General features: G+C 45.1%; 1 protein-coding gene across 7 annotated transcripts in view; it reads left to right on the top strand.

Moving 5' to 3' along the window:
* The window catches only part of RNF152 (ring finger protein 152), a 62400-nt gene extending 50636 nt beyond the window's left edge, over positions 1 to 11764 (top strand). For all 7 annotated transcript variants that reach the window (XM_025211015.1, XM_006029530.3, XM_025211013.1 and 4 more), the window contains one exon: positions 5777 to 11764. In XM_025211015.1, coding sequence (XP_025066800.1) covers positions 5949 to 6560 — 612 coding nt within the window. In that variant the 5' untranslated portion in view covers positions 5777 to 5948 and the 3' untranslated portion in view covers positions 6561 to 11764. The remainder of the gene's footprint in view (positions 1 to 5776) is intronic.
* The last annotated feature ends 255 nt before the right edge of the window (positions 11765 to 12019 follow it).

Here is a 12019-nt window from a genome sequence, read left to right as displayed (position 1 = left end):
TTGGTCCCCCTGCCAGGGGCAGAAAAGGGTGCTGGGGTCAGCGGCCCCCAGCCAGGTGCATGTCTAGCCCCCTCTTAAAGACCTTCAAGGTAGGGGAGAACACCACTTCCCTTGGAAGCCCGTTCCAGATTCTGGCAACCCTTACCATGAAGAAGTTCTTCCTCATGTCTAACCTAAATCTGCTCTCCGTCAGTTTGTGGCCATTGTTCCTACTTGTTCCAAGGCGTGCTCTGGTAAACAGAGCATCTCCTATTCCTTGCTGCCCCCCACTGATGAATTTGTAGTCAGCCTTAGGATTGCCTCTCAGCTTTCTCTTGTGGAGGCTGAAGAAATCCAGGGCCCTCAATCTCTCCTCATAGGGCTTTGCCTGCAGGTCCCTAACGATATGAGTGGCCCTCCTCTGAACCCTCTCAAGGTTGTCCACATCCCTCACCCAAAACTGGATGCAGTACTCCAACTGTGGCCTGACCAATGCTGCATAGAGGGGAACTATCACCTCCCTGGACCTGTTTATCATGCACCTGCTAATACATGATAAAATGCAGTTAGCTTTACTAATTGCTTCATCACATTGACGACTCATGTTCATCTTGGTGTCAGCAATGACTCCAAGATCCTTTTCTGCTCCTGTACTGCTGAGAAGGTCCTCCCCTAGCCTGTAAGCATGCTGGTGATTCCTTCTCCCTAGGTGCAGCACCTTGTTGAACTGCATCCTATTTTGTTCTGACCACTTTTCCAACCTGTCCAGATTCACCCTGGATTTGTTCCCTACCCTTTAGCATGTTAACTTTACCACATAATTTGGTATCATGAGCGAATTTGGACACAGTGCTTTCCATGCCCTCATCCAAATCACTGATGAAGATATTTAACAGCACAGGTACAAGGACCGAGCCCTGTTGAACTCCACTGTCCACATCTTTCTAGGTCGATACCGACTCATCCACCACTATTCTCTGGGTGCGACCCCTAAGCCAATTTGCCACCCACCTGACCATGTAATCATCTACGTCACAGCCTCTCAGTTTATCTGTGAGAATAGGATGAGATACCATATCGAAGGTTTTCTTAAAATTCAGGTAGATTACATCTACCTTGATTTCTGCATCTAAACGTTTTGTGACTTGGTCATAAACAGAAACAAGGTTAGTTGGGCAAGATCTACCTGCTATGATTCTGCTGGCACCCTTCAGCATTGTTTTTCCTGCTGGACTCCCACAAATGTGATCCTTAATAATTTTTTCAAAGGTTTTCCTGAAGATAGAGGTGAGACTAACTGGTCTATAGTTACCCGGATCCTCCTTCCTCCCCTTCTTGAAAATAGGGACCACATTGGCTCTTTTCCAGTCCTCTGGAGTACTCAAACAGCTGTGCCAGTGGCTCCGCTATGACACTGGCGAATTCCTTCAGCACCCTTGGATGAAGATCATCTGGGCCTGCTGACTTAAACACATCCAGCCCCTCAAAGTGTCCCTTCACTAAGTCAGTGTTAACAGTTGGTGGGCTGGTTTCCTTTTTGTGCCTGTCTGTGACCCAGTTGTGAGATTTGTCCTGATCTGTGTTCAGGATTACAGAGGCAAAAAACTCATTGAAGAGCTCAGCCTTACCGCCCCCTATCTGTCACTAATTGCCCTAGTTTATCCTGTAGGGGTCCTATGCTACCCTGCGCCTTCTTTTTACTACCCACATACCTGAAGAAGGGCTTTTATTTGTCTTTAATTTTTGTTGCCAGCCTAAATTCCATTTCTGCTTTGGCCTTTCTGACTGCTTCCCTTCAAGTGCGGGCCAAGTAGGTGTACTCCACCTTGGTAGCTACCCCCTGCTTCCACAGCCTATATGCCTCTATATGGTGAATTCAATCAAGTGACGGTCCCTGTCCCTTAGGTTACCTTGTGTCAGTAGATCCCCCACCAAGTCATCCCCTGTAGCTAGCGCCAAATCCAGTAAGGTATTTCCCCTAGTGGGACCGTATACCTCCTGCATTAGGTGAAGGTCCTATATGCATGTTAAGAACCTACATGAACGGTTGGATCTAGCTGACTGCTCCTCCCAGCAGATGTCAGGGTAATTTAGGTCACCCATGACAACCATGTCCCTTGACCATATGGCCTCTGAGAGCTGTCTGGAGAATCCAGGTGCAACCCATCTTCCTGATGTGGCGGCCTCTAGTAGACCCCCACTACCAAGTCCCTTTCCCCCCTGACCCCTTACATTCTGACCCATAATACCTCAATTGCCCCTCCTTTGGTCCTATCTTCCCATATGTCTTCTCTTTTCCTTTTTGAATTTCTTATCCAGGGGTTTCTAGGCATCTAACATTTTTATAGCTGCAGTGTTCAAGTGTGTTTAATACATATTTTTCTATGACCTGTGGTGTTTCTTTAATTTTTCTTGTCAAGCAATGATGAATAGCTATCTCCTATACCATACTGAGACGCTATTCCCCATTCTCCTAGATTCCAGTACAATGTTAAAATTTACCCAAAGCAATTCATTCAAATTTGTTTCTATCAGTTGGAATGTTTTCACTTGTTCTACCAATATTCCCCATGACTGACCAGGTTGTATTTGACCCTTACATAGGTGTGGGGGTGGCAGAAAAAGCAGGTAAGACTCCTCTACTCTGCTGTTTCCTGCTCTTGTTTAGGCTGTATAAGGGAGACTTTCAGTTTATGGATATTGTAGGTGAAATACCGCGTTTTCCTTTATTCACTAGCCAGTGTAGCTGATCAAGCCATACTCTAGGACAGTGGTCACCAACCAGTGGATTTTGATCCACCAGTAGATGTCGGAGCCTCTTGCAGTAGATCTTGGAGCCTCTTGGAGTCTACCCAAGACTGGGGTAGGGGGCACGCGGGCTCCCCAGCCCATCAGGTCAGTCCGTGGGGGAAGGGGCAGGGGCTAGATCAAGGTCCCCTCAGTGAGGGACAGTGCTGCAGAGGCAGGAACGGGGTAAGTCGAGTGGGGCCCCAGCTGGGTGGGACTTACTGCTGGGGAGGCATGCCCCCAAATAATTTTTTTCTCCCCACAGACTTACCTGCTTGGGCGGGGGGCAGCAGTACACAGAAATCTTGGGTTGTTGTAAATGCCAAAGGTTATCTACTGCTCTAGGACAAGGGGTATAACCATGGACAGTGTTACCTTGATGCCGTCTGCCCCCACAGAACCCTATGGGTCATTCTTTCTTCATTAGGCAAAAGACCTTCTTATGCTTTCTGTGGTGTGGGGGCTTTGCCTTATTGGGTGTTATTGTGTTTGTCAGTGCAGGAGATACTTCACAGACTGATCAAACATTCATATCAGTAGAAAGGTTTCTATTGTGACCATAAGTGGATACAGGCTTTTAAAAAAGGGGTTTGTGCACAGCGCCTGGCACTGCAGGGTTGACTGCACTCCACTGCTCCCTCCCCACCTCTGCCTGGGGGTGGCGCACCATGCTGTGGGAGCAGCAGCTGGGAATTTTTTAAGTTCCCGAACTGGGTAAGAATTCTTCATGTTCCCCCAGCTCTCAGCAATGCCTTCCTTCCCCTCTGTGCTCAGTGGCACCTTTCCCCCATGTCCCCCTCCTCCTCTCTTTTTATACCTGTGTGTGCAGGAAGGGTGCACTCCACTGCTGCTACCACTTTCTAAGCTGCTTCTGCTGCACTCGAGCCTGGGTTGTGCGGGAGTGGCTGTGTGAAGAGCCGGGGACAGGAGTGGGGGCAGCGTGTGGGTTCCCCCTCCCTGTGGCTGGTCCCAGGCTGGTGGGGAACACACAGCATGACCTGGCAAGGAGAGGAATCGCACTTGTTGCTGTTGCTGCTGCCACTGGCTGAGCCCAGCTTCCTGTGCAGTTATTCCCCACAGCCTTATTTGGATGGGGGTAGGAGTGGCTCCCACTGCTCCTGGGTCAGCCAGGGGCAGCAGTGCTAGCAGGCAGGTCTCCCCTTCCTGGTCTCAGAGGTGTAAGTAGAGAGGAAGGAGGGGGGACTGGCAGGGGAGGTGCCATTGAGCATGGAGTGGAAGGCAGGGGTGCCACTGTGTGGGGGAATCTTACCTGCTTTGGGAACTTAAAAAGATCTTTGGCTGATACTCCTGCCACATGGTCCAGACTCCGCAGGGGACTCAAGCATCTGGAGCTGCTGAGTTATACTGTGGAAGTGGGAGTGAGACCATGCCACTGGATTTGCCTGTGACTGTGACCAGTGGCCAAGGTAATTCATGAGTGGTTGATAAGGCGATATGAGCCATATCCGCTTTTGGTATAAATCTTCCTTAAGCTGTACCAGTGACAGTAGCAGGACTGGCCCACTCTCCTTCTCTGAGGATCTAGTTTTGGCTGCTTGTCCATTTAGTCCTGTAGCTTAATCCAGCCCCACAAATCCCAGGTTTCCATCTTCCATTTCCTTAAAGTTGAAATTTGTAACAGGCATGTAGCATGTTGGATAGAGTACTGATCTTAAATAAACTGAAATAGAAGAAGACAAAAATATATAAAAATGTGTTGCGGCCTCTATTCCCCACCAAATTGTGTAAAACGAGGCCAGTTCCTGATGTAACAGTGAAGAAAATACATGAAGCCTGGCAAGAGTAAGTCAAACAAACAAACAAACAAACAAACAAACAAAAAACACAACCCCCCCCCCCCCAAAAAAAAGTCATCCAAAAAAGTTAATAGACAGACTAGTGTGATTATGAATGTTGGAGAATGGGATTAATAACAGATTCTTTAATATATTAATTAGGTGCATGCTTAGCCAATGTCTTTCTGCAGACCTTATGAAACCTTCCATTTTTGTTGATGACCATGAGCTAAATTTTCAAATGAAGACATCCCAGCTATTCCCCCAAGCTGTTCTTGTGGCCAGACAGAAATTCTTTTGCATAAAATCATGCATTTCCTTTTTGCTGCACACAAATATGCCTAGTTACTTGTTTGCTCATTCTGCTCATATTTTACAAGTGTAACTGAGGTGCCTATGAAAGCACTTGCATTTTTTACCTTGTGCAGACTTAGAAGTTAGCCAAAAAGTCTTGAGGCTTTAAAGGATTAAATGAAAATAAAGGGTTATTAAGGGCTGACAGGCCTTGAGAAATTATTAAAAATATACATGTAAATCATAAGATGGACCTTGAGACCACCTTTTCAGATGCTAGCTTCAATTTTTACCAGGTATAAGTAACATCAAGTACAGACCTGCAGTTCTGGGGATTGCAGAAATTGAGGTCCAAAAGAGCCTATCCTAAAGACATGACCTTCATCATCTAGTCTATTTCTCCATTATTGTAGAACATGCAGATTCGATTGAAGGTATAGTGCACTACTAGTGCAGGGGTGGCCAATCTATGGCACATGTAGCACTAGCGGCATGGGCAGTTTTTGTGTGACATGCTGCAGATAGATCAGGGAGCAGAAAGAGCAACATATCAGACTGGGGGCACAGGTCAGGGAGGAGAAGGCAGAGCAGCAGATGGGACAGAGGAATGGGATTGGAGTGGTACTCAGGGAGGGCATGAGTCTTAATTTTTGGCATATCTGACAAAAAAAAGTTGGCCCCTGCTGTCCTAGTATATTATTGGGTGTTAGTGGGTTGTTTGTAGGTCATAGCATGCAGGAGGGGCTGTTTTTGTCATCTGTTTCGTACTTAACTTCTGTTACATGATTGCTTGTGCTTGCAGGGAACAGGTCCCTTTCAGTATGATGTTACTATAAAATCAGGGGATTTTATTTTCCTCTTAGTTTTGTGTCTTGTCTTCCCAAATAACCCTGTTCATTTGAATCTTCTGTTTCTCTCAGATACTGAAAGACACATCAGATGCTTACCTACATGGTGGTTCCTAGCCATTGCTCTTCACTGGTGAGGTACGCAGACGCAGCAGTGGGAAGAGAGAAACTACACCAGGCTTCAGATTTTGGACAATACAGCAAAGTTCTCTAAGATACTCAGTGTTTCCCCATAAGGGCTACAATGGAGACACTGTCCCAGGACTCTCTACTGGAATGTCAGATTTGTTTCAATTACTACAGCCCGCGACGGAGGCCCAAGTTACTGGACTGTAAACATACCTGCTGCTCTGTTTGCCTTCAGCAGATGAGGACCAGCCAGAAAGACCTGAGATGCCCTTGGTGCCGAGGTATCACTAAGTTGCCACCAGGCTATTCTGTTTCGCAGCTGCCTGATGACCCAGAAGTCATTGCTGTGATTGCAATTCCTCATGCTTCAGAGCACACTCCTGTCTTTATCAAACTTCCTAGCAATGGATGCTACATGTTGCCCTTGCCCATCTCCAAGGAGAGAGCACTGTTGCCTGGAGACATTGGCTGCCGCCTCCTGCCAGGTAACCAGCAGAAGTCTGTCACTGTGGTGACAATCCCAGCTGAGCAGCAGCCTCTGCAAGGTGGAATCCCACAGGAAGTTGGAGAAGAGGAACATGACAGGAGGGGTGTTGTGAAAAGCTCTACCTGGTCGGGGGTTTGCACTGTGATCTTGGTGGCATGCGTCTTGGTCTTTCTCCTCGGTATCGTGCTCCACAACATGTCTTGCATTTCCAAGCGCTTCACTGTGATTTCCTGCGGCTGAAAAGGGGCTGCTCCCAGACTACTCCTGTGCGTTTATTTAGGGGCTAGGAAGGCAGTGGTGGTGGTGATGGTGATGGGACTGAGAGAGAGCAATGCACTGCAACATTGACCAATTACTACAGAATAGTTGGCACTGGGCAGCCATTTGATAGTCGAAAGGCAATCCTGAAAAGGTGAAACATGAGACCTCTTTGTTAGAGTACAGAGAAAATCATGAGTGGTTTGATGGTAACAGCACTGAGGATGAGTGCATGCGTCACCATAGTCATTTATCAAAGGGACTGTAATTTATAATGATTTTTATCATGTTATGAGATTAAAGACGTCTACTTAGCTGGTTATACTGTAAAAGTATATGGTATGATCTCTCTCTTTTTCTCTCTCTCTCTCTCTCTCTCTCGCAACAAAGTAGATTAAAATCCCAAATGCTTTATGTATAGGTAGAGTGAAACATGAGAATTGGTGTATGACTCAGTAAAGATTATTCAGTGCTAGTCCACACACACATTTTTTTTAAAGGTGGGGGAGGGGCTTGTAAAAATCATTTAGTTGATAAGGCTTTTTATATATTTTCAATTGCACATAATTAAAATAAGTTAGTTGTACAGTAGTTTTTAAAAGGAAATGTTTTACAAGCAATTGTGTTTCATATGTAATATGTGTTTGTCATTTGCTTTCCTTTTTTTTGTTTTTCAATGTAGCAATGCAAAATTCCCAAACATTATGTTAAATGGAGATCCAAGCTGGGAAGCAATAAAATGAAGTAGGTGGGAGATGTAATAGTGCAGTCAAAATGTTTCTGTGTAAGCCACATCACAGAGTATGGCTGTGAAGTATAAACAGTGGTCATGCTGTTTCATCTCGGGTCTGTCAGCAGGCTCTTGGAAAATTGACTTTCATGGGGATTAGTAGAGAAATGGCTCACAAGGAGAGCTGGGCAGCCTTCCTGCAAGAACCAGATTAAAAAAAAAAAGCAGTTTGCTTAGACTTTGGGACCAATTTTGCCACCTCCTTCAAAGAAGTTGAATCTGTATAACAGAGAGCAGCGTGAATTATGAATATCTTCACTGAGACCTAGCCAACCCATCAGAGAGTGTGCTGGGTTTACATAAAGCTTCTAATTTGAGACAGGCCTCACTTGGAAGGTTTATACAGGAAGGGCAAAGGGTGGGATACAGGTACAGAGAGCTGAAGTGATGTTGCCCAGGGACATAGACCTGGGAGTGAAACCAAGCCTTGATCAGGTACTCAGTTGGTCTGTGCTTCTTCCCCCACACCAATGGAATCACATGGGTGTTAAATCTGAGAGAGCATAATTGGGCCCTTTACCTCATTTCAGAGGTACACATTTGAAACTGAAGCGGGAAGAATATTTTTCCCCCTGTAGGCTGATATTCTGACACTCGTGATAGCAGTTCACAGATCCTAAAGGATCAAAATCTTATGCCCTTAAGGTGAGTAACACCTGCTGTAAGAAGTCATATTCATTTATTGCAGAGAAAGTTTATATTCCCAGGGAAAGGGCATATCAGAATTCGGCTGAAATTTTGAATCTGAGTTTTGGAACTGCATGTATGTCAGAAAAAGCTCCAGTAAGGCAGTAAAGTCTATTGATTTTCCTTGTTTTTTATTGCTAGAGCAAAGAATAGACCATTACACAGGTATAACCTCACTGGGGAAGTGACCTCTGGTCTATGACTAATATACTTTTTTAGTAGTTAATTTGAGATGCTTCAAGACCATGTAATAACACTGGAGAACATTGTTCCAGCTATACAGTGCCTAATTTAGGCCTATAAGATAAATCAATACTTTTGCATCAGTGTAACTAAATAGAGCTTGTTTCATGATGAACATCATTCTCATTTGGGCATACCGTGCAGAGTACATATCATCTTTAGAGTGAGATTCCTCTTCAGTCCATAAACATGCCAGCATTATTTTTTCATATGTATTAGCTAAGAATGGCATAGATGTGTCTAACTGTTAAGGTATTATATGTAAAGCTGTGTGTGAAGATGAAGCTTCTAGTACTAATTAAGCTAATTTTATCTACTGTTATTTGTGTAGAAAATACCCCAGAAAAGACCTATTTGATGCCTTCGTAATTCCATGCAAGGAGAGTGTGCACAGATTTGTTTATGTGCCCGATTGACAAATGTTTGCCATGACCAAATTGATCAAAGGCAGCCACGTAAGTGGGATACAGAAGGATGGCACAGAAAAGCCAAATGCACGTGGTGTGAAACTGCTAACCTGTATTGCTGTTAGGGATTTGCATTCATGCTATGCTTGGTGGTCCAGTCCACTAAGGTCCTAACCTGATCTGAGGTAGATCCAGTCATGCCTCTCCACTGCCTAGCACGCTGTAGTAATTTAAACTTGTAGCAGAGGAACTATTGTGTATACAGAAAGCTGTTGGATCAGAAGAGCAGCATTTTTACACCAACTTTGCTGTGCTCCTCATGAGTGCCTCCAAGAAGCAGGCAGACTAGAGCAGCAAGTCCAGGGAGCCCAACATGTCCAATGTTAACATTTGTTGCAACTAGACAATGTCTACTTTAAGCTCTTGGCGGAACAGGTTCTCTTCATTTTTCAAGTAATGGCTGTCTTAAAAGTTCTACATTTTTGTTCCTGTATGCAAAGTGCAGCATGAAGGACAAATCAAAAGTTAAGTTAAAATAGTGTACTGTATAATGCACTGCACAACAGGCAAATATGGGGTTCATCTGGTATTATTGCCATAGGTATCATATTAGCAGAATGCCACATGGTATTATGTAACAGTAAACTGTTTTGCTAGTATGAGTGTCTTCTACTGTTAGAGCCCGCTGAAATGCACGTCTGACCTAATTTCTGATCTGGACATTTGCCTGCTGACAGCCCTTGTGTGAGAGCAATAAGTAAAATCTCAAGATTTTTTGTGCGTGTGTGTGTGTTAAAATTATATTTTTTTACTAGGAGTTACAGGCATGTTTCTTTTTTTTGCTTTAGTCAGTCTACCAATTTAAATTTGCAATTTCCATATCATGTTGGATCATACTGCCTTATGCTGACTTGTGTAGAAATGAGGTATGGTATCTTGTAATGTACAGTGTTTCATCATTTCTTAAGTAGGTTAGTTTTCATACGTTAAAAATGCAGTGTGATCTTTCCTTCAGTCCAGTGTCTGGCATTCAAAAATGATACTATTGTCTATATGGATCTGAGTTTAAGAAAATGCCGATATAATTATTCCTGTGACAAAAAATGTAAATCTATATAAAACTCCATGTCTTCACCAAATTTGTGCCAAAACAAATCACCTCTGTTTTTCATCAATGTTTTGTGATTACTACCCAGTTCTTAGGATGAAAACTTTTTTTTGGTGACTTCAGTACTATTTTAACAAGCGTTATGTATACTAAGCATTTATAATACATTTGCCTGGAGTTATTAATGCACCTGTTTTAGAGGACACATTTCCATGTATGAATGTGTAATTTACTTGCTTGTTTAGCAGGGAGTCTAGCTTTTATCTGAAAGATGTCAGCTTCTGGATTTTTGGGGGTTTTGGGGGGTTTTTTTTGTTTGTGCTTTCCTGACAAACTGAATTTAAGATTTACTTTGTGAAATTTTTGTTCAGTAAATTTTAAAATTCAGAATATGCAATTTTGGTATGCAGGATTTTTTTAAAATGTAATTAGTGGTTGTTCATGCATTAATGAGCTGTCAAGGACCTCGAATGTTTTTGTAAATGTGGAGTAATCGTTAAGTCCAAATTTTCATCTTTATTAATGAAGCCCAGTATGAATTAAATATTAGCAGGAACAGAGTGCAATCAAGTGAATTATGGTCCCTCCATTTTTTCCATCCCTGGTGCAGTGACTGAGCCTGCAGCCAAGGCGATGGGGGGAGACAGAGATGCTGCCCACCCATATGATGCTGGGGGAGCCTGCAGCCAGGGAGATGGAAGGAGCCAGGGTTCTTGCTGATACAGTCCCTGTGGTGTGGAGCCCCTGACTGCTAAGGAGTTGGACAGCCCTACACTAGATTACTGCGTGACCTGGGCGCACAGCCTGTGCTTTTACCTTGCTTTTGCCTCCACACTCACAATTATTGCAGTAAGGTGACTCTACCACCTCATTGCTGAATGGCCAAAACAACAACCCAGAAACTTCATGTGCCTCCATGAATTCAAGCCATGTTTAAGTAAACCACTTTAAGCCGTGCAGGAAACTTCCATATTTGTAGTTAATAAATTTAGTGGGACCACTGGCTTTAATGTGTTTCCTCTTGCCAGCCCCATGGAATACGTGGCTTGACATTTTTTATTTTTAGACTTTTATGGGGGAAATGCATCATGACAGATGAGATCAAACATCACCCAGGAGGCTACTGGAAGGATTCATATACTGTAAAATTAAAGGGCTTTGTGCTAGGTCATTTAGCAAGGTAAGAGCCTAGTGAAGTGCTGCACATGCAATTACAGCACATTAGTGACCTTTACTGTACTCTCTGTTGTTGCTGAGTCCGACAGCTGGGATTATTCTTCAGTTCTTTCTTGGTGGCATTTTAACCTGTTGCATGCTGATAATAAACTAAAGTTCTTCTTTCACACTTCTCAAGTTGAGCAGCCTGGCTGTCAATTCTCACCTGCTCCTAAGCGTCCCCCTCAAATAAGTATTTGGTAGGCCTGTGTGAAGTGGCTAGTATTCGCTTTGGATTTGGATTCAGCTGATTCGGGGAACAGTGATCCGATTCAGTGATTTGAATCACTGTCCCGATTTGATTCATCTGACTCTCTGAATCAGCCAGGCCAGGCCCATCCTCTGCCCGCTTTCCCAGCCTGGCAACGGCTGCCCCAGCTCCCAGCTCTTTGGGAAAAAAAAGCTCTGACTCACTGGGTACTGTTGGTTGGGGGTAATCCCTGCTGCCCCCCCGCTGCCCCATGCTGCATGGGGAGCTCTGCAAGAGCCCCCTGATCCCCCCCTTGCTCCCACAGCCACCCCACAGGTGCCCCGCCTGGGCCAGCTCTGGTCCTTTAAGAAAGAAAAAAGAAAACATGAAAACCCCCCTGGATTCACCACTCCCACTGGGCAGAGGATGATCCCTGCTGCCCCCCATTGCCCCACACCATGTGGGGGGCTCTGCATGAGCCCCCAGAATCCCGAGGCTGCTGCAGGAGTGGAGAGTCCCGGGGCTTTTCTCCAGGTTTTTTCCTAAAGGGCCAGAGCTGGCTTGGCTGGGGCATTGGGGGGGGGAGCTTGGGGGATGAGACCCCCCTGCCTGGCAGCACCTGGTGAGCACCTGGGCTTTTGTTTTAAGGTACCGGGAGCTGGGGTGGGTAGGGGCAGCCATGGGCAGAGGCTGGGGGAGCAGAGGGTGTTGGGGTGTTGGGGTCCCCCCCATGGTCCCCTCCCCCACCCCTAGTATTTTCCAGCCTGGAGCTGGCTGCAGCTTCCTGTGGCAGCGAGCGGG

This window comes from Alligator sinensis, unplaced genomic scaffold (assembly GCF_000455745.1).
Source record: "Alligator sinensis unplaced genomic scaffold, ASM45574v1 scaffold514_1, whole genome shotgun sequence".
Classification (NCBI taxonomy): Eukaryota; Metazoa; Chordata; order Crocodylia; family Alligatoridae; genus Alligator; species Alligator sinensis.
Note: the sequence above shows the minus strand (reverse complement) of the source record. Positions and strands in the feature narration are given on the sequence as shown.